Here is a 25,807-nt window from a genome sequence, read left to right as displayed (position 1 = left end):
AAGCATTAGACAAAATATAGCCTTTTTTTCATGATAAAAACTCTCAACAAAGTGGGCATAGAGGGAAAGTACCTCAAAATAATAAAAGCCATATATAACAAGCCCACAGCTAACATCATACTCAATGGTGAAAAGCTCCAAGCTGGGTTTTTTTTTTCCAAGTGGGAAATTAATTTTTCCCACTACCTTTACATTTTGGGATTAGTCTAGTTCTGATAATTATGGGTACTTCCCTCCTTTCCTGTAGTCTTATTGTGCCTTTTCTCTTGGCTTCAAACCACTCAGAATGTTAATTTGTTAAATCATAGGTTTTAAACACAATTAAAATTTTTTCACCTCTTTGCTCTCTTTCAGTTTTATACAATTGAAAGTTTATAGATATGTGAATGCTACAAATAAAACTTGAACGTTCAGGTGGTCTTTTGTTTTAAGGTATCAGACCTATTTTTTTGTTGTTCATAGAATATATGACAACAGCTTTAAATGAAAAGTTTTTGATAGCTTATATCCGCTCATTGCCAGATAAGTTGTTAGGTAGACACTGACAGGAGCAGAGTTTGAGAGAGAGAGAGAGAGTGTGTGTGTGTGTGTGTGTGTGTTTTAATGACAAGCAGAACAGTCTTTCTTAGCTCATGTGGATAGAGGAGGTGTGTTCATTCACATGTAACCCATTTGCACCGTGGTGACGCTGCCTGAGAGTATTTTACATGGAAGCAATTTGTAAACGAGTTGGTAGCCACACTTTCAGAACAAACTGATGCAGCCTTGTGGGGAGATGTTTTCTGGAATGACTGCCTGTGTTTGAGGTCCAGGTTTGCTGCTGTCTAGCCTTGTGACTGGATTCTCTGTCCTCGTACGTAAGATAGGATAATGATTGTAAGTTGTTGTGAGTCATTATTAAACACAACTCTTGCTGTATAAAGGACAATCTGTCATAGCTATGTAAACTATATAATAACCATGGTACATTTTTTCTTCATGAAACACCTGTATAATTATTCTCATGTCTATTTGAGTTAAAATAGTACTATGGCCAGTTAGTAACTTAACTATACTAAAAAATTATTTTCTTCTTCCTCTTCCTCTGTGTATACATATACACACATGTATATTTGGCTGTATATCTGTATATATCTCTGTATATATGTGTAAGTATACATGTATATATGTATACATGTATATATGTATACATGTGCACACATTTACACATGTACTTTAAATATATTTATGTACGTGCATAAATATTTATACAGAAAGCATGTATGCATCCTCTCTATACATAATTACATACATGCAAAACACATATTTTATGTAAATTGTTCCAGATCATGTGAGGCATGGCCTTTAACATGCGTTTATCTTAAGTGCTTAGTATAGTACTTGGTATGTGGAAAGTGCTTGTTACACATTGTCATCATCTCCTGGGAGTCCCACTCCTTGTCTCCCCGTCCGGAAGTCACATTTGTTGAATATCCACTTGTGGAGAAATAGGCTTTCTGGTATTTGGGGAAGTTGGAGGCAGAGGTATGCTTCCCACTCCTGGGAAATGTCTCTGCTTCCTCCCCACAGGTGACCTTGCTCCCAGAATTAGGAGAACACAGGGCTTATAAATCTACTAGTAGAGCGATTTTTTTGCAGGATGGTATGAAAGTGCCAAATATAAAAGATTACTATTGATATTGCTGCAAGACTTAAGCTTCTCCAATCCGACCCGACCCCGGCTGGCGGCCAATGCCCCCCCAACCCTGCCCACTTGGCGATATGCTGCATCTTTTCTTACTCTGTGCGGCCATCTCGTTTCTGGTGAGATGTTACATCCTTAGCTGGTTACAGTGAGTCCCTGGCCAATTTTACGTTATGTGTGATTGAGGTGGGGCGGGGCTGGAAGGAAATGGGAGAAAGAGACAGGTTTCTTCTTGCCTGTGAAGCCCAGCACCTGTATCTGGGGTTGTTCTTAGGCAGCTGGCTTGAGTTTATCACTCTTTAATTCCACTCCTGTTTACTTATGTATTGAAAATAGCAAAATTTATAGTTTGGGTACTTGTTATTTGACTTTTGGATTATTGACAATAGCTTCCTAATTAACATTCTTGCCTCCAATCTTGATCCTACTAGTGTGTGCTGATGTTGTGTGATTTTTAAGTCTAATCTAATCAGATCTTAATTTTATTGCGTTTAACATTGTCAAATATCTATGTAATTCTGTTGAAATTTTCATAAACTTTACATATCTTTGGCATTTGCCAAATTTAACTGTCCTCCCACCATAATTTTTTCCCTGTAATTTTATGAAGTTTTATTTTTGTACTTGAGTAGTGATAGTTCCATTTAACTGACTGTTTTTGCTGTTTTTTGTACATAGAATTGAGTTGAAAATACTGCTCGATACATGGCATCCTGGCATTGTCAGTCTGTACGAGGCCCTACGTTTTTCTTTATTTTTCATCCTCTAATCTCTGTCCCATTCTCTTCTTCCATTATAATAGGCTCCCATTCTTATGAATTTAAAAGGTAGATTAAGGGAAAAACATTTATAGGGTACCTTAATAGCACATCAATCTTGAGTACTTATTCACAATAATACTTGGAGTACAACACGTTAATATTTAAGAAATGTTCAGGTGTATTCACATGCCCGATGTAATGCTACTTTTAAGAAGAAAATGTTTGGGGCCAAGTAGAAATAAATTAGGCAGATATGCGAAATAGCAGGAAAGACCAGTTATTAGGGAGGAAAATATTACACATTAATTTCTGTTTTCAGTGTTGGCCCATTTCTTCTAGCACGAATATTAAGGAGAAAAAGAATGATTATATGACCAGTGTCAAAATATAGTTCTTGAAGTCAGGATGCCATGATTATATAACTTTACTCTTTGTAGAGTTATGTTCAGAAAAATGACACTGGGAAGGTGATCTAAGAAAGATAGGTTGGTAGTTGTCTTTGATGGAAACCCCCTACATTTAGTGATATCTGATCATGTTACTGTAATCTTGTAACTAAACAGACAGAAAGGACCAGGAGTTTCTTTCTAGTTTCCAAGGTTAGGAATACTTTTTAAGCTCTGCATAGCTTTTTTTCCAAACAAGGTAAAGATGTGTTTGAAGTATGAGAGCTAACAAATTGAGCTTAAATCCCACAAGATAATGCAGAGGAGAGAGATTCATAGCTAGGTTTACAAGAAGCTTTGTAACTTCTTGGAGCTTGGCCTCTGGAGTTGCCAAGAGACTTGAAAGTACCTCCTGTTGGGTCTGTCTTGCTCACTGGTGTATCTCAGGGGCTATACCGTGCCAAGCACAGGAATGCCCCCAAATCAAGAATTAGTAGGTCTAATAATCTTTTAAATAAGCTTATGTCATTAACCAGAAAGTTAACTTGTGGATTTCATTTGTCAGAATGATCAAAAGAGCAAAACGTGTTAACTACGGCAAGGAATTTTAAGCAAAGTATAGCATGGCTAGTTAGAATGTGTTCTCTGAGAGCTGACCCGATGTAAATTAAAGGGACTGTTATTTCAATTTGCTTTAATGCATTGTGACTTCACGTAAGGTAATTGGGCATCATGAATGTTACAGGCCACCGGAATGCACCTGTAGGAAAGTTTACTTGCCTGCTGCAGCAAGGGCAAGTGCACACCTGGGAACCAGAGCAAGTGGGGCTTTGTAGGTAGGTTTGGGCTGAATGATTCTAAGGAAAGACTGGGACGTAGACCAGCTCTGCATTGGATACTGTTGTGAGGTGGGGTCAGTTTGGTAATTGGGTGCCTGAGTATTCTGTTCAGGGATAGGAGGAATGAAGCAGAGCTGGGGACTCATTGGTAAGAGAGCAGCAATCACTCAAAAAAGGGCCATTTTAGTCATTTTGCCATTCTGGTGTGGCCTTGGGCAAAACTTTATTTCCTGTTTGCCTTTTCTACTGGCCTTGCCACTAATCTGTTAGGGATATTACAATCTGATTTTCAGTGGGGTTTATTTTCACTTTCTCAGTCCCTCTTTTTGGCCAGATTCAGCCATTAAGGACGTTGTTCTGTGAAATCCAGATCTTCTCTGTGCTGGAATTCTTTTGATCAGGAGACTTCAGAGAATCTCATCTACTGTTGGACTGAAGTCAGTTCTTTGTGAATACTTTTTGTTGTTGTGAGGTCAGTTATTGAATCATGCGAAGCAAAAATGGCTGTGCACATATAAGACTCTGGAGATCGCATTTGAGCTCTAGAACACTGACAAACGCTGAGAGATTATGGACAGTTTGTAGTCTACTTCTAAGCCAAGAGCCAAGGTCCCAAGTGTGGTTTTGGTGTAGACAGAAACTTTCCTCGGTTTGACATCAGAGGGGCTGTCTGTCTTGTTTACTATTTTAGTTTACCATTTTATGGACTTCTCTGGTGGTGCAGTGGTTAAGAATCTGCCTGCCAATGCAGGGGATGTGGGTTTGAGCCCTGGTCCGGGAAGATCCCACATGCCATGGAGCAACTAAGCCCGTGCACCACAACTACTGAGCCTGCGCTCTAGAGCCTTCAAGCCACACTACCGAAGCCCGCGGGCCACAACTACTGAAGCCCGCACACCTAGAGCCCGCACACCGAAGAGTAGCCCCTGCTTGCCACAACTAGAGAAAGCCTGCGCGCAGCAACAAAGACCCAACGCAGCCAAAAAGAAATTAAAACAAAACAAAACAAAATAAAGAGTTGCTTAGTAGTTGAGTGTAATTGCCCAAGAACTAGAGTGAGCTGAGTTGCACCCAAAAGAAGGTGGCTACAATCTCAACAGTTGGCTTGTTTGCATATTTTAGTGAAATCCTGAGCAAATTGCAGCCAAGTATGAGACTCATACAAGGAGTGACTGGGGATGCAAAGGGCAATATTATAGGTATCATTGTTAGAGATAACAAGTATCTGTTAAAAATTCAGAAATGTAAAGCAGCAGAGAGGAAGGGAAAAGCTGGCGGTGGGGGGAGGTGGGGAAAGCATGCAGATTAAAGCCTGACCATCTTTTTTTTTTTTTTTTTTTTACTTTTGTGATTGATATAATTCTTCTTGTTAGTATAGAATTACAAGTCAAGGATTACAAGTTGTTAGTATGTATGGAAATATATTATTTTTAGTATTCAACAATCTAGTTAAATCCTTTTATGATAACGTATAGATCTCTTGGAAAAAGTTAAATCTGGATACCTATTTCTTTTCTTTTTTTTTTTTTTTTTTTTTTCTTTTTTTTTTTTTTTCCACACACACACACTGTATTTTATTTTTACAAGAGATAGATAGACTGACACCAAGCATTGTACATGGATGACCACAACAAAAGCAACAATGATTGCAATTACCAAACATGAAACACACTTATACTATGAAGCCTGACCATCTTTGATTCTGGCCATTTAGATTTTGTTCCATAAGCCCTGGGGGGTGGAAGCTCTCTCTCTCATGCTGCTTGATCCAAAGGTCTTGGGTATAAGCTTTCTCATTCTAAGACCATCTTCTGGACGATTCTTAGCAATCCTCAATTTGGGGTCTCTGGCTGGACAGTCTTCCAGTAACTTGAGGAAGTATTGTGTTGTTGTAATTGAGAGCTATGGATCCAAGGAGTTTTACTGCAGAATATGGCAAGGTCATTTCCATGGGGGTTCAAGTCTTTCCCTAATGATGCTTCAAAAATAACCAAACACCTAATCCGAGAGCATGTAGAGCTGATTAAGTATCTGGCAAGGGAAGATAGTTGTTTACATCAGTGATAAGGTTGAACAATTATTATGTTAACCAGAATTATTACGTCACATAATTATCATTTCTGTGATGGAAATAATTAAGATATAGTCTCTTAGCAACTTTAAAGTTTACAATACGGTATTATTGTATATAATCACTGTGCTGTGCGTAGATCTCCAGGATTAGAGCTCCAGGATTTTTTATCTTCTGGTTGCAAGTTTTACCCTTAAACAACATCTCCCCAGTCCCCCAGCCCCCAGCCCCTGGTAACCACTATTCTACTTTCTGTATTTACGAGAGACTGCACATATAAGTGATATGCATGCAGTATTTGTCCTTCTCTGTCTGACTTGTCTCACCTAGCATAATGCCTTCAAGGTCTACGCATGATCCATGTTACCACAAATGGCAGGATTTCCTTCTTTCTCGTGGCTGAATAATATTGATCCTTTTTAAGTGGCCCATTACCCACCTTCACTGGAAGCTTGTAAAATCTACTGCTTGTCTCCACTTTTCTTAAATGCCTAAATATTGTCTTGATGTGCATCTGTTTTAATTCATTTGTGATAGGAACTCACTGAACCCTTCAGGTTTACAAATCCTGTCCTTCAGTTTGGGAAGTTTCCTTGAATTAGTTTGTAAGTTTTCTTCCTCTCTTTTCTCTGTTCTTTTTTTCTGAAACTCCTAATTATTTGTGTGTTGGATTTCATGGACTGGTTTTCTAATTTCCCTGTTTTTATTTCACATTTCTCTAACTCTGTTTTATTGCTCTGTTTTCTACGCTGTCTCTTCAGTTTATCTTCTGCCCAGCCAGTTCTGCTTCCAGATGGATCTTGTCCTCTCAAGTCTCTGCTTTGGAGGATTTGGCTCTGCAAATCTAATTGGTTCTCAGCTTTCTTCACTATCAGCTTCTTCTTTGATTTTCTTGGATCCTTGTCATCAGCTACTGTTCTACTGTTTGTCCACTTACATTCTAGTTTCCAAATTTTTATGCTGTCTTCTCTCTCATTTTTCATCCTTATGAGTTTATGTCTTTAAAATTTTTTCTTTGCCATAGTTTTAGTAGGGTGTTAGGAGGGGAGTGAAGTTTGATATGTGTTCAGTACTCTATTTTACCAAAACACTACTCATTTTTTTTTTTAACCACTCCTTTATAGCCATTTTATATTTTTGACTTCCCCTCCCATCTGTTAAAGGCAGGTGTTCATCATGGCTGCGCCCTCTTCTTTTTGGTCTTCTCACATGACACACTTGCTCTCAGCTTTGTTTATTTATCTTTAAATGTGATGTTTTCTTGTCATACTCACTTGTTTTGTACACTCCTTGAAGTGAAGTATACATACTCTGCACCCTTTGGAGACAGCTGGCCTGAAAGTCCCCCTCCCACCCTACCTCTGTCTGTTTCTAAGGTAGGCAAACCTCAGGGCTGTCCGTGTGTTTCCATGATTTTAAGATGCTGCCCGTCTTTGCTATTCTCTGAGCATGCCAGATCCTGTCTGTGCTTCTGTATTTTTGTACATGCTTTTCCCACTTCCTGGGATGCCTCATATAACTACTGATTTCTTTTCCCAGCCCCTCCTTCCTTTCCTGACAAACTTCTTAAGTCTTAAGAATCTCTGCTTAAGTAGATTCTTTCTGAAGCTTTCTTTCATCTTCCTTCAACCCTTCAAGGTATAGTTAGTTGATCATTCCCTCTGTTTATAGTACTATTATATAGAGCACCGTACTGCAGTTATTACCGATACAATCTGACTACTTCGACTGGATCGTGACTGAACGTAGGGAACGAATCTTTTTCCTCTCCAGGGTGCCTTTTTACAAAAAAGGGTTGTGTGGATGGCTAGATAAATAAGTGTGCTCTGTAAACCACAAAGCACTATTATGTTATGATGGTAATTATTATTAGGTGAGTTTTAAGAGGCAGTTGCCTTTTTGATAATCACACATCTTTTCAAAGTTTTTTATGTTCTCCTATTTTACCTTTCTGATAACTTACTTTTATAAAATATAAAACATGTAACTACTTGGGATGGGGGAGAGAACTGATTGCAGATTAGAATTTTTTAGCTCATTTTGAAGAAATTTTCACATGGCTGTCTTTAACGGGGAGAAAGTCCAGGGGTTGTTGTCAAGGAGGTGAGTGAGTTAGTTTCTGGTTTAATTTATTTGCTTCCCCACCGCTCTCTCTCTCTCTCACCTTAGAAGGCTCAAGTCTAGGAAGTTATCCTCAACAGTAGATATAACAGAACCTGTTACACTCCTGGGTTGACTATCTGGTTAAATCAGTACCATGCACATGAACTGTCTAATCTCTAATAGATTTATTCTGATCCCAATTTCATTTTATTTTTGTGTCACCATCTTTAATGTCTCCTTTAAGTCTTTCAGAAATCATTCAGACTTGGTGAACATTAAGTACAGATATTCTTAGTGTATTTTTAATATAATGTGTGCCCGTGGTGCTTTACTAGAAAGTACTTGTAAATCTGATTGTCGTAAAACAAATCTTTTTTCAGAAAAATAATGTAATTGTGATTTGTTTTTACAACTAAGGATATGGTGTAAATATGTTATAAAAGGAAAGATAAAGTTACGTAAGCTTTATTGATAATTTAAAATGATAAAGTATTAAACTTATTGATTTTATAAGGAGTTACTCATCTGTTCAGTCAAACCTTCACTCTTTTCAGAACTCCGGATCTATCACTCTGCCCTTACTTTTAGTATTTGACCTCATTTCCAACATCAGAAAAATATGAAAGCCATCAAAATGAGAACTCCCCTGGCTTTTTGCCTCTGAACCAACTTCTTTGCAGCTGTATCTATCCTTTCCTCCCTCCTTTGTCTTCCTGTTAACAATGGAAGACACATTTCTCCTTCTCGCTCTGAATCTAATCTCTCCCCAGCATTTCAGTCTTTGCTCTTCTCGTTTTTCCCTCTCATCCCCTTTTCTCTGGGTTCTTCCTTTCAGTACTTAACATAATCAAGTTTCTTACATCTTAAAAAAAATTCTTTAACCTTGTGTATTACTCCAGCTGCTGCCTTATTTTATCACCTTCAAAGAATTACCTACTTCTATTGTCTCAGTTGACTTATGCCCCATTCATTCCCCAGCCTTCTGCAGTATAGACTGCCAGTACGTCACTGTGACTATTTTTGCCTAATCCAGTATCCCCTGGTGAATTCATCACTGCTAAATCCAGTGGACACTGCTCACTGCTCACCTTGCTAGACTTCTCGGCAGCTTTGGATACTGTTTACTCTTCTGCCTTTTTTGAAAATCTTTTCCTTACCAGTCCTGCTCTTTGGTCTCCCCTCATGCACTCTCCTGGCTTGGTTGACGGTATGTATATGCTGATATCTTCAGCTTTCTCTTGAGCTTTAGACGTGCTTATTCAGCTTGCCATCCCCACGTAGCTGTCTCACAGGTACCAGACTCAGCCTGCACACAGCGGAGCCGTCATCTTCCTGTTCCCTCGGGCCTTTCCTCCTGCTGTGTTTCCTGTTCCGGGGGATGATGATGTGCTGGCCTGTTCCCTGGGGCAGGAGCCATTATGTCCGACCCCATCTCCTTCCTCATCCCCAGGGTTCTGTCCTTTGTGCTGCCGGTCTGCCTTCCGTCACTCCAGTCTGTCCCCTCGGCAGCAGCCAGCATCTCCCACCTGAGTAGTTTGGACACTGTGGACTTAGCTGGTTTCTCGACTTCCTGTCTTTATTTACTGCCCCCCAACATTTAAAAGGCCGCCAAAGCAGAGGAGGATTGATATTCTCCTGTTTAAAAATTGTTAACGGAGCGTCTCCTCTTGTTCTTGGAGTATAAAAAGACGTTTATGATCTGGTTCCTAACTATATCCCCAGCCTCATCTCCCGTTGTTTAATGTATGTTCTTCAAGTGCTTTTCCCTCACCTCATGTGCCTTCACACTTTGTTCCCCTCTTAACACACACACACACACACACACACACACACACACACACATACCCCACAGTTCTCAAAGTGTGATCTGGGAAGCTCTAGGTGTCCTCAACATCCTTTCAGAGGGTCTGCAAGGTCAACACTGTTTTCATAACAGTGCTGTGTTATACGCCTTTCTTCACACTGATTCTCGCGGGTATACAGTGGGTTTTTCTCAAAGGTGACGTGGCACGTGATGATGCCGTTGCTCTGGTGGATAATGGATGTGTGCTTTTGTAGGCTGTGGTTTTCAAGAGTTCCCATTTTTCAATTCTAAGAGGGTTAATATTGATAGAACAAACAGAACCTCTTCAGGGTCCTTGGTGACATCTAAGCGAGTAAAAGGGTGCTGAGCCCAGGAAGTCTGAGGACTGCCATTCGGGCCTCAGTGAGATGGGATTTCCTCTGAGAAGGCTTTGCCTGGGTCCCCAGGCAAAAGAGTGACTTTTGGGTAGCTCTGCGGTTCGTACTTGCTCTGTCATCATAGCGTTATCATATTGTCTTGTGGTGGGTTAGTTATCTCTCACCACCAGTAGCCACAGAAAGCTCCATAAAGGAAGGAATTCCCTTGTGTCCCCAGGACTTAGCACAGTTCTGGAGACACAGTAAGTGCTCAGTAAACATATGTCGAGTGAATCCCTTTGAAGGTATTTGGGGATATGAACTATATAACATGTTTTAAATCATAACCATTTTGTACTTTATGAATGATGCATTCATTTCGTAATTTTTTTGACACCCCGATATCCGAATGGGTTTTAAGAGACCAAGTTTTATATATGCATGTGCACACACACACACACACACACACACACACAGGAAGTGTATACATATTAGAGCAGAAAGAACCTATTATTGGAAGTCAGGAGCTTCATTTCTGAATCTTTCTCTTCTGCAAATAACCATAGAGCCTTGGACAAGTCTTTTTATTCCTTGGAATCTAACTTCCCTCATCAAGTAATGGGATTGGAATAGATTAGCTAAAGTTTCTCCCGTATGAAATTACGTGATTATATGTGAAAGGTGTCAAAGTGTATGTGATTTATATTTATTTTTATTTTATTTTATTAAAAATGCACATACATTTAGATTTATCTGTATATTAAAATAACTTTGTTTTTACAGGAAAGATGATAAAGACTATGCTTTAAAACAAATAGAAGGAACCGGGATCTCTATGTCGGCATGTAGAGAAATAGCAGTAAGTGAAGCTCTTTTTATCATCATTATTAACTGACTTATGGGTGTCACCTATATAGGTCTCTGATTGTATTTGTCACATATACACATTAATTGAAAGTTGAGAAATATTTTTCATATCTACTATCTATAGCAAAATATATTTGTTTTTTAAAGAGAAGTGAAGGTGGCATGTAGTTCTAGCAAAAATTTCTATGCAAATTCACTTATTTGGGGTTAAGTAAATCTCAGTTGTTTATACAACTATATATTTTTCCAAAAAATGTCACTAAATAGTTAAGGATCCAGTTATTCTTATTATTTCATCGAGTGCAATAAAATTTTTTATTATGTTACATGTTAATTCATATAAAATTAATATTTCTATTTTAATAAGATGAGATTAATGTCATTACTTATGAACTTAAAATGAGATTGTTATTTGATTTCCATTGTATCTGTCTGTTCATTTGAATAAGTAAAATTATATACCCCCCCCTTTTTGGAGGCATACCATTGCCATATGGTAATTAGCATCTCATTTTGATTCTGAAGGAAAATATTCTTCATGTTAATGAAGAATAATTTAATAATTTAATAATTATTAAATAATTATTCTTACATTTAAAGTGAGTATTCTCTGAGACTTTACTTCAGCTTTTACTGTTGTGAAACTACGGGTCCAAACTTGCCTTTTCTGTCTTTAATCAGAACATTCTAGAATATATATTGTAATAATCTTTACTTTTTTTTTTTTTCTTAAATCACATTTTCTTTTTTTTTAAATTAATTTATTTTTGGCTGTGTTGGGTCTTTTTTTTTTTTAATTTATTTATGTATTTATTTATTTTTGGCTGTGTTGGGTCTTCGTTTCTGTGCGAGGGCTTTCTCTAGTTGCGGCGAGCGGGGACCACTCTTCATCGCGGTGCATGGGCCTCTCACTATCGCGGCCTCTCTTGTTGTGGAGCACAGGCTCCAGACGCACAGGCTCAGTAGTTGTGGCTCACGGGCCTAGTTGCTCCGCGGCATGTGGGATCTTCCCAGACCAGGGCTTGAACCCGCGCCCCCTGCATTGGCAGGCAGATTCTCAACCACTGCGCCACCAGGGAAGCCCAGGTCTTTCGTTTCTGTGCGAGGGCTTTCTCTAGTTGCGGCAAGCGGGGGCCACTCTTCATCGCAATGCGCAGGCCTTTCGCTGTCGTGGCCTCTCTTATTGTGGGGCACAGGCTCCAGATGCACAGGCTCAGTAGTTGTGGCTCACGGGCCTAGTCGCTCCTTGGCATGTGGGATCCTCCCAGACCAGGGCTCGAACCCGTGTCCCCTGCATTGGCAGGCAGATTCTCAACCACTGTGCCACCAGGAAAGCCCATAATCTTTACTTTTATTGCTTTCAGCCCTCTGTCTACACAGATATAGGCTGTTGTGACCTGGAGGTATTAATTTAAATAATATTACTCGTTTAACAGATTCTATACCACTGGGTTTTCAACTAAGAGTCATTTATTGTGTATCATGTTGACAGGAACTAAACCAAGAAGAAGTAAACAGAACACATAGAGCAAGTCAGGATCCCTGGCCTTAAGTGTTTGCACACTGATGAGGAAAGGCTTATAATTCTTCTAATAATAGGAATGGTGTGCCGAGAACTATGGTAGGAGGGAATAGAGAATGGGAAAAGGGTATATGTATCTAAACTAGAGAATCAAGGAAGGTTTCAGATTTTGGAGGACATGTAAGAATTACCTCCATGAGCGAAGACTAGGAATGAGATGGAGGGCATTCTAAACCAAAGGTATGCTGTACTGGAAATTATATTTCATTTCATTGATAAAATTCTTATACTCTTGTATCTTGAGGCAAGATATCTGTACATTAACTTCAGTTCTGCAGCATCTACTATTCTCTATATTCTAGTCGGTTTTAAAGAATTAAAATCTGTTGAACTATGGTCAGTGATGTTGGTCATCATGATAGGGATGACCTTCAGAGGGGCAGGGAGGAACCAGAAGGGGAGACAAGGGGGAGCTTTCAGGATGCTATTCTGTTCCTTGGTTTTGCTCTGGGTCTGGTCATGTGGGTTTCACATGTGAAAACTCACTGAGCTGTGCACTTAACGTTCATGTGCTTTCCTCTGTCTTTATTATTCTTCAACAAAAAGTTTTAAAATCAAACAAAACTCCATTCACTTCAGGAACAGACATTCTTAGCTTTTTATCTATGTTGATAACTGTAAATGCAGTTAAGCACAATAAGGAGTATGAAAGCTTATTTTTAATGTACTTGATTGTGGTTCTTCAGCCTAAGGTGAGCAGAAATTTTTAATTTTGATGAAGTCTCATTTACTAGTTTTTTCCTTTTATGACTATTGTTTTCTGTGTCTGGCTGAAGAAATCTTTACTCACTAATTGTGAAGATGTTTCCCTTTGTTTTCTTCTAAAGTCTGACAATTTTAGCTTTACTTCTAAGTCTATGATCTGTTCATTTCATTTCTGTTTGTAGTCTGATGTAATGTTTGAGCATCTCCTCCCCTCACCCCATGTGAATGTACAATTGTAGCATCATCTTTTGAAAAGATTCTTTCCCATTGAATTCCTTTGGCATCTTTGTAAAAAATTAAATGACTGTAAGTGTTGGACTATTTCCGGGCTCTATTCTGTTGCATTGATCGCTTTGTCTATCCTCAGCCAATACCAGATAACTCTACTTTACGTACAGAAAGACTTGAAGTGAAGTGGTATAATGCCGCCAGCTTTATTTTTTGTTGCAGGATTGTTTGGGCTATTTTAGGTCCTTTGCATTAGCATGTACATTGTTGAATTGGCTAGTAATTTTTATTTCTAAAAAATGCCTGCTAACATTATGGTTTGCATCAATTCAGGGAGAATTGAATCTTAATAATATTGAAACTTCTAAGCCATGAAAGTATGTCTTACTTTCATGGCTTAGAAAGACATACTTTTCCATTTTTTAAGGTTTTTAAAAAATTTCTCCCAACAATGTTTATAGTTTTTTAGTGTGGAGGCTTTACACACTTGTTAAATTCATTCCCAAGGATTTTATGTTTTCTGACATTATTATACATGGGATTATTTTTTAAATTTTGTTTTCCACTTGTTTGCTTCTGTATTTGCTTCTGTATTCAGAATTGATTTTTTAAAAATATTTTATATTATATAAATTTCTAAATTCACTGGTAGGTTTGGTGATGTCTTTGGGATTTTCTACATAAATAATTACGTCATCTATGAATAGGAATAGTTTTACTTCTTTCTCTCTTTATGCTTTTGATTTTTTCTTTTGCATTGGCTAGAGCCTCTCAGAAGATGTTGAATGGTGGTGAGAGCAGGCATCTTACTTGTTCCAAGTCTTGGGGGAAAGCAGTGTTTCACCATCAAGTTAAATGCTAGCTATAAGTTTTTTATAGATACCATCAGTCAGGCTTAGGAAGTTCCCTTCTATTTTTTTGTAAATGGTAATGAATTTTATCAAATGCTTTTTTTCTACATGTCCTGAAATGACTTTATAGTTCTTCTCTTATTCTGTTATATTGGTAGACTACATTGATTAATTTTCTAACATTTATCCAGTTTTGCAGTTTTGAAATAATCCCTGCTTGGTTATATATCACTCGATTTGATTTACTAATGTGTTGCTGAGGAATTTTAGGTCTTTTGAAGAATGTTAGCCTATGATTATCGTTCTTGTAATGTTTTTGTCTTTGGTATCGAAGTTGTGCTGTCCTCACGGAACAAGTTAGGCAGCCTTTCTTCATCCTCTGCATTGACAGAGTTTCTGTATGGCTGGCAGTTATTCTTCCTTGAATGTTGGACAGAATTCACCGACCAATATTATTTCCTTAATAGATATAGAGCTCTTCACATTTAATATTTGGTCTTGTGTATGATAAGTCCTATTTTTTATGTAATTTGTTCATTTTGTTTGTTATTGAATTTATTGGCACAAAGTTGCTAATAATATTCTCATTATCTTTTCACAAATGTGGCTTCTATAGTGGTGTCCCTATTTCATTGTGGACTTGGTAATTTGTGTTCTCTGTCTGTATCATTGATTTTTGCTCTTATCTTTATTATTTCTTCTACTTACTTTTGGCCTGCATTTCTTTTTTATCTTCTTCTTCTTTTTTTAAATATTTATTTATGTATTTAGACTGCACCAGGTCTTAGTGGCGGCACTTGGGATCTTTGTTGTGGCATGTTTAGCTGTGGCATGCAGACTCTTAGTTGCGGCATGTGGACTTCTTAGTTGTGGCGTGCGTACTTCTTAGATGCGGCATGCAGACTCTTAGTTGCGGCATGAATGTGGGATCTAGTTCCCCGACCAGGGATTGAGCCCAGGCCCCCTGCATTGGGAGCGTGGATTCTTACCCGCTGGACCACCAGGGAAGTCCCTCTTTTTTATCTTCTTAAGGTGGACTGTTAGGTAATTGATTTTTTAAAACAGTTCTTTTCTAATATAAACAATTAAAACTATAAATTTGCCTCCAAGTAGTGTTTTACTTGCATTCCACAAATTTTGTCACATTGTATTATTATTATCATTTAGTACAAAATAATTTCCATTTTCTTTGTGTTTTTTTTCTTTTATTCATGGATTATTTAGAAATATATTGTTTAATTTTTAAATATGTGAGGCTTTCCAGATAATTTATTGTTGTCAACTACTAATTTTTTTCTGTTGCGGTCGGAGAAAAGAGACTATATTTTAGCAATATATACTGAAATATTTATAGATGAAATCATATGTCTGAGATTTACTTCAAAATAATTCAGGGTGGGGTGGGAGGAGTGGATATGAATATCGATAAAATGAGATAGGCTGTGAGTGGATGATGATATATGGGGGTAGTTCTATTTTACTATTCTATTTACTTTTGAAAATTTTTCTATAATAAAAATTCAAAAGGAAAAAGGATCCCATCTGTCTGGCAAGTCTTCTTAGACCTCTCTCCTCGCATTTATTATGGAAGTCCATTGTCTGAGAAGTCCGGTTTCCCCACCACTCACCTCCATTATTCTCTTACGATCTATACCCAGTTTGTTCCTTTCATAGCATTTATTACAAATTATAATTATAAGGAGTTTCTTTTTATTTGTTTGTTAACTTATTTTCTGTTTGTGGCCCCTACCTCTGCCTGACTGGAATGCGTTGCTTCACCAGTGTGTGCTAGTTCTCACACACAGTCTTTTGTTTAGTAAATAATTGTAGAAGGGAGGGGGGAAGGAAAGGACTCTGAGAATTTCTACTGCAGTTAAGAGCACTGCATGTCTTCATCCTCACTGTATTCTAAGCGGCTTGCTGTGTATTTCCAGAACTTCCTGTGAGTCATGATCCCTTTGGCTTAGTGGTGTTCAGACTTCTTCAGTGGACTGTCAGTGTACCAAGGGGCCGCCTTGTGGTTCAGCTACTGTTAAAGCTTACATCTGCTTTAGCCTAGGCACCTCAGGTTTTTTATATTTTTCTTTAATTAATTTGCAGGAATTCAATTGAAGAAAAGTTTCCACAGCTTAAAAAAAAAACTGAAATAATTTTGGAATAATTTTACTGATGCTTTTATAGTAATTTCAACTCAACTCTCATACTTAGGGCGTACATTTAGAATTTATTATTTTTGCTATATTGTAAAATTTTAATATTAGAAATCAATGTTATTTTGAGAATATTAGAGGTTTTCTTGCCTATTTCTCACTCACCATGTAAGTGGTATTTATTGACAAGATAGTTTTAAATGCTATTTATTTTTTATTTATTTCTACTTTTAGAGTTCAGATTAAGTGTGATATTGTATGGCATAGTTAGAATGAATTAAGTTTATGACGAATGATGTTTTAAAACATTTGTATTTTTAGCAGTGAGCTTAGTACTCAGGAAATTATAAGATTTTATTCCCAGTAGAATTAGGAAAACTTAGGTGGTTTCTGTGATGAAAACCATTGTATAAATTTATTTAAACCTTCTTTCCATTAAACATTTTTGGACATAAAACCTTCAAAAAGGCAAAAACACCTTATACGGTGCTAAGAATAGGCATCTGCACGCCATGGGCTCTGTGTGGGGTGGTGAAGTCCATCAGATGTGAAAACTGCTTACCACCCCCAGTGTCTCTGAGCGCCCGCCTCACGGGGTTCCGTGGAGCACTTACGACCCTCCCCGGGTTACCTGAGCTCTCATTCTGGCTTTACCACTTAACTGGCTTGTAGGACCCAAAGCAGGTGACGTAATTTCCCCGTGGTGTAGTTTCCTCTTTGTAGAATGAGAGTAATAGTTACCTCATAGGGTTTTAGTGCGTGAGGAGCGTAGGTCACTTCTGGGACACAGTAAACTCCGGGTGCACGTCAGTTCCTCAGTCAACGCCGTTATCACTGCTGCAGCCACGGCACGCGAACTGCCTGCTCACTTGAACTCGTCTGCTGCCAGAGGACTTCAGCAGAAGGTCTCGGCACATTTTGTATCCCGGGACCTAGTGCAGCATCTGCCTCAGGGCCTGGCATGTGGCAGGCATTAGCTCTGCTAAATGTAGCCCAGCTTCCTGGTCTTTTGGAAGTGCTTCAGTGTAAATATTTACTTAGAGGCATTTCCCCACTGGGACTCTCAGCTCCATCTCCAATCCTGCAGTGACCCATCTCCCAGCATAGCGTGTTGTACTTACTCAGTAGTGATAGCTATTTACTGTACTAGTTTGCCAAGGCTGCCATAACAAAATACTGCAGACTGGGTGGCTTAAACAACAGAAACTTATTTTCTTACTGGTGGAGGCTATTGATCCAAGATCAGGGCGCCTACAGAGTTGTTTCCTGTGAGGCCTCTCTCCTTGGTTTGCAAGTGGCCACCCTCTTGTGGCCTCTTCATGTGGTCATCTCTCTGTGCATCTGATCTCCTTTTCTTGTAAGCTCACCATTCAGATTGGATTAGGGCTCATCCTACTGACCTGTTTTTAACTTAATTGCCTCTTTAAAGGCCTTATCTCCAAATAGAATCATTCTGAAGTTCCGGGGGTTAGGGCTTCAACACAAGAATTTTGGGAGGACAGTCCATAACACTTACCATTACTTACTACCATAGTAATAGTACTTACTCACTATTAAAATCATTGCCCTCAAAGACTTAATATTTGACTAACCAGATAGATTTTTTAAAAATAGAAGTGGATTGATTTTTTGATGAAAGCATTGATCTTAGTCCACAGTTTAGAAGCCAAAGGGTGTGTTGTGTGATGCCCTTTAGTTGGTGTATTTTCTTTATTCGTGAACTCAGTTATTCATGTCTTTACCAGGTATTTAATGAGCACGTACCAGGTGGTTGTGCTAGAAACTAGCAGTGCAGGGCTGAGCTAGACACAGTGCCTACCATTGTCCAGTTCCTAACCTAGTATATATTTAAAATATCTCTGTCTCTGGATGATGAGGAGAATTACTCCCCCTGGGTGTTAGGCCTTGGGACGTGTTGTTGTTAGACCAAATTACTGGCTTTGTATTTTAGAAATTAATTAATTAATTAATTTTAGAAGCATTTGAATCCTGATTCTAACCACTACCTAGGAATGTGACCTTGAGCAAATAATTTAATCCCCTTACACCACCATTTTCATAGGGTAATTCATGATTAAGTGAGATAGTGCATGTCATATGCTTAGCCTCATACTTGGCACCTAGGAAGAGCTTAATAAAATGGTTGCTGCTGTTTCCTTTTTAATACAGGAGCTAAACCTCATCTTGGAGGTGAGATGGAGGTGACAACTAAGAATAGCTTTATATGTAGGTTTCTAATAATTGGAGAGAGCTTTTGCCAAAGCTTTGGAGTTTGTTTGTTATAATTTCTACCCTGCTGATTTCCAGAAAGGATTTGAAATAGCTGCCCAGCTGAGAAGTGTGTTCCAGTTGTGAGGTAATGGAGAAAACCCTGACCCAGAGCTGACATGCACTTAGGGCTCAGTCCGCTCTTCCAGCCAGCTGGCTGATCTTGGGTGACCCTGAAGTCTAGGCTTTCCTGTATCAGATTCTTTGCCTTGTTTATTAATTAGCAAATGGTCAGTTTTAGATATTGACCTTACGTTTCTGAGAATTTGTATATATCTCTGGAGTTTCATAAGTTTGAAATTATATTCGAAAAGCAGAAATATATAACTTGAATTTAATCTTGCTCCTGAATAAAATAATCATCACTTTCCAGAGAACAATCATTAATATAAATGACTTAATATATAGTCCATTCATAGTCTTTCCTTTGCTGAATTCGTTTCAGAGCACCTAATATATTGTTAACATTACATTTACCTTGATACTTGTTTTGGTGAAAAGTGTTCTTATAAAAGGTACTGAAGTCCTAAGTTCTAAAACCTTGACTTTCTCACATGTCTGTCATGTATTTGGAACACATTTGCAAGGCACTAAGTCAGTTCTAACTGATAGAGACAGAATATCAGGCTTCATGAGAAGTTTTTTCTTGTCATTGTTGCTGTTGTGTTTGTTTTTGCATGGGGGGGTGGGAGTGCTTTGTAACTTACGGATCATTAGGGCCACTTGGGTTATTAAGTGGAGATAAAATAAGGAGATAAAAGATTTTAAATAGAAGAATGTCTTTCTAGGAGATGAGAAAGGTTAATAAACCCATGCAAATGTGTTCTACTTGCAAGTTTCTGTCTGTATAAGCTCTTTATTATTTTGTGAAAAGTTTACAAAATTTTATTCAACTTTCCTTTGTAATTTATAGAAAAAATAGGTACTGTATCTCACAGTTACAGATCTTAGTTCTTATCTGATATTTGCTGGTGATGAATGTTGTATTTTCTTTTGTTGCTGTTACAGTTGTCCCTTTGCATCCATGGGTTCGACCAACCATGGATAGGAAATATTGGGGGGGGGGGATTTCCAGAACGTTCCAAAAAGCAAAATTTGAATTTACCATGCTCCAGCAACTATTTACATAGTATTTACATTGTATTAGATATTATAAGTAATCTGAAGATGATTTAAAGTATAAGGGACTTGAGCATTGGGGGATTTTGGTACCCTCCTGGGGCAGGGTAGGGTTGGGGGGTGGTCCTGGAATCAGTCCCCCTCAAATATTGAGGGACGACTATAGATCGTTTTTTTAAAATAATTACAAGCTACAGATTTGTTTTAAGTTTAATTGTTTTGTGACGGCAAAACATAGACAACTAGTAGAATGGGAGAAAATATTTGTAAATCATATATCTGCTAAGGGATTAATATCTAGACTATGTAAAGAATTACAACTCAATAGCAACAACAAAAAACCCAATTCAAAAATCGGCAGAGAGGGCTTCCCTGGTGGTACAGTGGTTAAGAATCCACCTGTCAATGCAGGGGACACGGTCCGAGCCCTGGTCTGGGAAGATCCCACACGCCGCGTGCAACTAAGCCCATGCGCCACAACTACTGAGCCTGCGCTCTAGAGCCCGCATATTAGATATTAGGCAAAAGACTTGAATAGACATTTCTCCAAAGAAGATATACCAGTAAGCACATGAAAAGATGCTTATCATTAGTCATTAGGGAATTGTATATCAGAACCACAGCAAGATACCACATCATACCTATTAGGATGTGACTATTACAAAAAGAAAATTTAAAAAGGTAAATAAAAGTTGGTGAGGGTGTGGAGAAATTGGAATTCTCATGCATTGCCGATGGGAATGTAAATGGTAGAACTGCTGTGAAAACCAGTTTGGTGGTTCCTCGAAAAGTTAAACATAGAATTATCATATGATCTAGCAATTCCACTCCTAGGTATTTACCCAGAGAATTGAAAGTAGGGACTTGGGTACCTGTACACCAATGTTCATAGCAGCATTATTCACAGTAGCCAAAACGGGGAAACAACCAGTGTCCATTAGCTGATGAATGAATAAACAAAATGTGGTGTATACATGGAATGGAATGTATTGGGTTGGCCTAAAAGTTTGTTCAGTTTTCCCGTAAGACAGCTCTAGTAACACTGAGTTGTCTTTAACTTCATTAGAAACAATTTTGTTAGATTGTATTGTGACAGCTGTCATATCAGTGTGCATTTTTAAAAAAGCATCAAAATTGGTGAGTTTTTGTGTAACCATTTTAATATTGAAGATGGAAGAAAAAAAGCAACATTTTTGGCACATTGTGCTTTATCATTTCAAGAAAGGTAAAAACGCAACTGAAACGAAAAGATTTGTGCAGTGTATGGAGAAGGTTCTGTGACTGATCGAACATGTCAAAAGTGGTTTGCGAAGTTTTGTGCTGGAGGTTTCTTGCTGGACAATGCTCCACGGTCGGGTAGACCAGTTGAAGTTGATAGCGGCCAAATCGAGACATTAATTGAGAACAATCAACGTTACATCACTTGGGAGATAGCCGACATACTCAAAATATCCAAATCAAGCGTTGAAAATCATTTGCACCAGCTTGGTTGTGTGAATCACTTTGATGTTTGGGTTCCGCATAAGTTAAAGAGAATAAAACCTTCTTGAAGGTATTTCCGCGTGCGTAATGAAAACGTTCCATTTTTAAAACAAATGGTGACGGGTGATTAAAAGTGGATACTGTACAATAATGTGGAATGGAAGAGATCGTGGGGCAAGCGAAATGAACCACCACCAACCACACCAAAGGCTGGTCTTCATCCAAAGAGGGTTGTGTATATGGTGGGATTGCAAGGGAGTCCTCTATTACGAGTTCCTTCTGGAAAACCCAACGATTAATTCCAACAAGTACTGCTCGCAGCTAGACCAACTGAAAGCAGCACTTGACGAAAAGCGTCCAGAATTAGTCAACAGAAAATGCATGATCTTCCATCAGGATAATGCAAGACTACGTGTTTCTTTGATGACCAGGCAAAAACTGTTACAGCTTAGCTGGGAAGTTCTGATTCATCCGCTGTATTCACCAGACGTTGCACCTTCGGATTTCCATTTATTTCGGTCTTTACAAAATTCTCTTAATGGAAAAAATTTCCATTCCCTGGAAGACTGTAAAAGGCACCCGGAACAGTTCTTTGCTCAAAAAGATAAAAAGTTTTGGGAAGATGGAATTATGAAGTTGCGTGAAAAATGGCAGAAGTAGTGGAACAAAACGGTGAATACGTTGTTCAGTAAAGTTCTTGGTGAAAATGAAAAATGTGTCTTTAATTTTTAGTTAAGAACCGGAGGAACTTTTTGGCCAACCCAATATTCGGCCATTAAAAAGCTATGAAATTTTGATGCATGCTACAACATGGATAAACCTTAAAGACGTTATGCTAAGTGAAATAAACCAGACACAAAAGGACAAATGCTGTATGATTCTACTTATATAAGGTACCTAGAATAGTCAAATTCATAGAGACAGAAAGTAGAATAGAGGTTACCAGGGGCTGAGGGGGAGAGGAAAGTGGGGAGTTATTGTTTAATGGGTACAGAGTTTCTGTTTAGGATAATGAAACAGTTCTAAAATGGATAGTGGGGATGATTGCACAACATTGTGAGTGTACTTATGCTTCTGAATTGAAAATGGTTAAAATGGTAATTTTTATGTTATGTATATATTTTACCATAATAAAAACATTAACACAAAACAAAAAAAGAAACCAGCTAAACAATAGCAACCGTACAGACAGATTTACACAGTTATATCTTTTCAGTATCTTTTCTCCACTGATTTTTACTCATTTGTATGGGCATCTCAAAATTGTATGGGTACTTATTAGAATTTTAGGATTGATTGCCATTAGGTTTGTATTGCCTTTGAATTACAAATGGTATGGGGTTTTTAATGCTATTTTTATGGCAAAGATTTTTAATGAGTCTCCTTTGTTTTGCAGTTACTTCGAGAGCTTAAGCATCCAAATGTCATCTCTCTTCAGAAGGTGTTTCTGTCTCATGCTGATAGGAAAGTATGGCTTCTGTTTGACTACGCTGAACATGACCTCTGGGTAAGGTGAATTGTTGGTGGACATGGAGCCATGGTTTCAGCTGGGGATTAAGAGGGACTGACTGAAAACAATTTTGGGAGCTCATCTTCGTATGAGATTTACATTTTTAAAATAAAAGTAACTTCCTAGAATGTGGTTGAGGAGTTACCAACACTAGAGTATTGCTTTGTATTTTTACTTTTGGTCATATCAGTTTGACCTTTGTAACGTACTACAGAAAACAAACAACTCTTCAATATTGTTTCCTAGCTTTAGATTTTTGATAAAATAGAAAAATTAACAGTAATAACTATTTTCTTATAAAATTTAGAAGCAGCATATTTCCTTTTTTTTGTGATGTAAAGAAATGTAAGATGAGAAGGTGATAGGGAAATCAATATGTTATGTTTGAAGGACTAGATTGAGATCTAATGAGATCTGTCTGTCATTTGTCATGTGACCTTAGGCAAATCTCTTAATGGCTCTGAAGCTATAGTTTCCCCCATCTGTAAAATATAATACTTTTACTGCTCTTTTTTACAGGATTTTCCTGGAGAACAATTTTGTATTCAAAAGCCTTATAAACTAAGTGTTCTATACAAGTACAGTAGAAAACTTGTTAATCATTTATTGGGTATCATTCACAATTGATATTCAGTATTCTAATGTATTTCTTATTTTCATTGGCAGAAATTCAATATTGTACACACTTGAATTTGGCATATTCTTATATAGGAAGAATTCTTTGTAGAAGAGAGGTCTACTACAAAATGAGATTGTCATGGAAATAGAGTCTGTTGTGGCTTTTATTTTGTTGTGGCTTTTATTTTATGATAAGAATATTTTTAGATCACCAGACTTTGATTCTCAAAGTCAAGTAATTATATTTATTAGTTTAGCTAATATAACGAAAAAATGATTCTGTATTGATAAACATTATTATAAGCTAAGAATTTAAATTTATCCTGTCTAAATAGGTAAAATACAAACAGCTGACTCAGTATCTTACATTTACTCAGCAGATTATTTTTAAAATAGGATTTACAGAAGCCTTAAGTAACTATAAAATTTACTCCTTTATTAAATATAACAGCTACATTTTTTTTAAAAAAACCTGAAAGGCCATCTTGGGAATAAGATTAATAATGTATATAGATGAAAATCTATAATAGGATAGCCCAAATAATTTTGAAACATACAAAACTTATATCCTGATCGGTCTTGGGTGAAGAACATGTTAACACAGATTTCAGTTTAAAAAACAAAACAAGTAAACAAAACCCAGTATTACATCAAGTTAATTCATTAGCAACTACTTCAGTACTGCGAGATGTATTTTTCTGATATTTACTAAGGAATAAGGTCTTTAAATATTTCACTGTGTTTTGCATCCTGTCTATATTTACTACATTAGCGTGGCTGTGCATTTATTGAGCTAAATAAAAGAGAAAACATATGCAAGGGATTATAGTATCCTGGCTCAATTTCAAAATCTTCAAAATAATTTATTCTTTCATTCAGCTGTAGTTCGTAAATGCAAATACAAAATTTTGAAATAAAACTAGCACAAATCCTAGTAAAACTGTTTAAAAGTAAATTCACCTTCTGAAAATAGTTAAATAGTTTTAAACTCTTTTGCTAATTTCCAGAAGTATCCTCATTTACATAATTTTAACTTTAACAGACTTCAGAAACTGAAACTTATTTTGGTGTCATATGCTTTCAGTTTTATAAAAAAATATTTTCATACTGTTTGTAGATTCCTGTTTTCCATGACTAAATGTGGTTTGATTCAAATTATTTTTATAATTTATCTGGAAAGAACTGTTTTCAAACAGAAAATAGACACATGAAATTTTCTCTCTGTTTTATGAAACTGTTGTCCAAGGTTCATGCTAGTTGTAAATATGTTTTTCTTTTTTTGTTGGCTTCTGTTCTTTTAAAAGAGATCTAATCTAATCAAATTAGGATTCTGTTAATAAAAATTCATTAAATCAGGGTGGCCAATATTGAATTGAACATTCATCATACTGAAATCTAACATAAAATCAAATTATATAATCCAAATTTATGAGTAAATTTCCAGGCTGGTTTATAAACGTGATTTGTAATAAAACATAGTTGAGCATAGGAGACAGCATTGTATTCACTATGGTTTCTCACAAACTGGTATGTAATATTTAATTTTATATGTAGGTATAATTATGCTTTCACAAATTATACTGTTTGTAATGTTGTGCATATAGTCACCATTGGCTTTATCATCATCTTATTAATACTCATTTAAGCCAAATAAGTACTTTTAATGCTCATTTTAATAAAAACCAAATGATGAATCAGTTTATTAAAACCTATTCTTTATCCATTTTATTTTCTTATTTTAATTTGAATATTGAAATGAATTAGTTGGGGTAAGGCAGCAGAGGGTAAGAAAACAGTTGCAGTAAAAAGAGTCATTTAAAAAAATCACTTAGGTGTTGGTGAAATCTTATGGTATACATATTGTATATTTATTATATTGCCCTGGAATAAAAATGAAGGTAAAAAATTCCCCCACTGTAGTTTTTTGTAGTTATAAAATATTGGTAAACAAGTAATATGTAATACCCTAATGAAAACATAACTAGAGAAGTGGTATATGGCATCAGTTGATTATCTTACCTCCCCTAAATATTTGTTCCTTTCATTCTTACTCTGGCAGGTTTTAATTTTTTTAAATGTATTTTAATCTTTTTTTTTTTAAGCTCTGAGAGCCACTGGTTCTTCTTAAGGTGAACAGACTTGATTGTCACATCATTTCTTAGGATAAGTGACAAACAGTCTAGATTATTAAGAGTTATTGTAGCTCTGTTTTGTTTGCCTTTTCTTAAATACTTTGAAAAAATTACTGAGAAGGAAGTTAATATAATGTAATGCTGCTACTAAAGTATAGATTAATCATACTACATATGTACTGACTGATACCCCTTACCTTCTGAAATATACCTTTGCTTTTTATTTTTTCTTTGGAAGATAAAACTCCTTCACTCATTAGTCATTAGTTATTTCTTACCCATTTTCTACGT

The 25,807-nt window shown here is 37.1% G+C and overlaps 1 protein-coding gene across 6 annotated transcripts in view; it reads left to right on the top strand.

Annotated features, from left to right (window-relative positions):
• CDK8 (cyclin dependent kinase 8) overlaps window positions 1–25,807 on the top strand; it is a 99,281-nt gene that overhangs the window by 35,120 nt on the left and 38,354 nt on the right. For 5 of the 6 annotated variants that reach the window (XM_057532996.1, XM_057532995.1, XM_057532994.1 and 2 more), the window contains exons 2-3: window positions 10,788–10,863; window positions 22,653–22,763. In XM_057532996.1, the coding sequence (XP_057388979.1) occupies window positions 10,788–10,863; window positions 22,653–22,763 (187 nt within the window). The remainder of the gene's footprint in view (window positions 1–10,787; window positions 10,864–22,652; window positions 22,764–25,807) is intronic. The other variant, XM_057532997.1, reaches the window with a different exon arrangement.

This window comes from Balaenoptera acutorostrata, chromosome 18 (assembly GCF_949987535.1).
Source record: "Balaenoptera acutorostrata chromosome 18, mBalAcu1.1, whole genome shotgun sequence".
Classification (NCBI taxonomy): Eukaryota; Metazoa; Chordata; class Mammalia; order Artiodactyla; family Balaenopteridae; genus Balaenoptera; species Balaenoptera acutorostrata.
The sequence above is the reverse complement of the archived record's forward strand: the minus strand, read 5'-3'. Positions and strand labels throughout refer to the sequence as shown.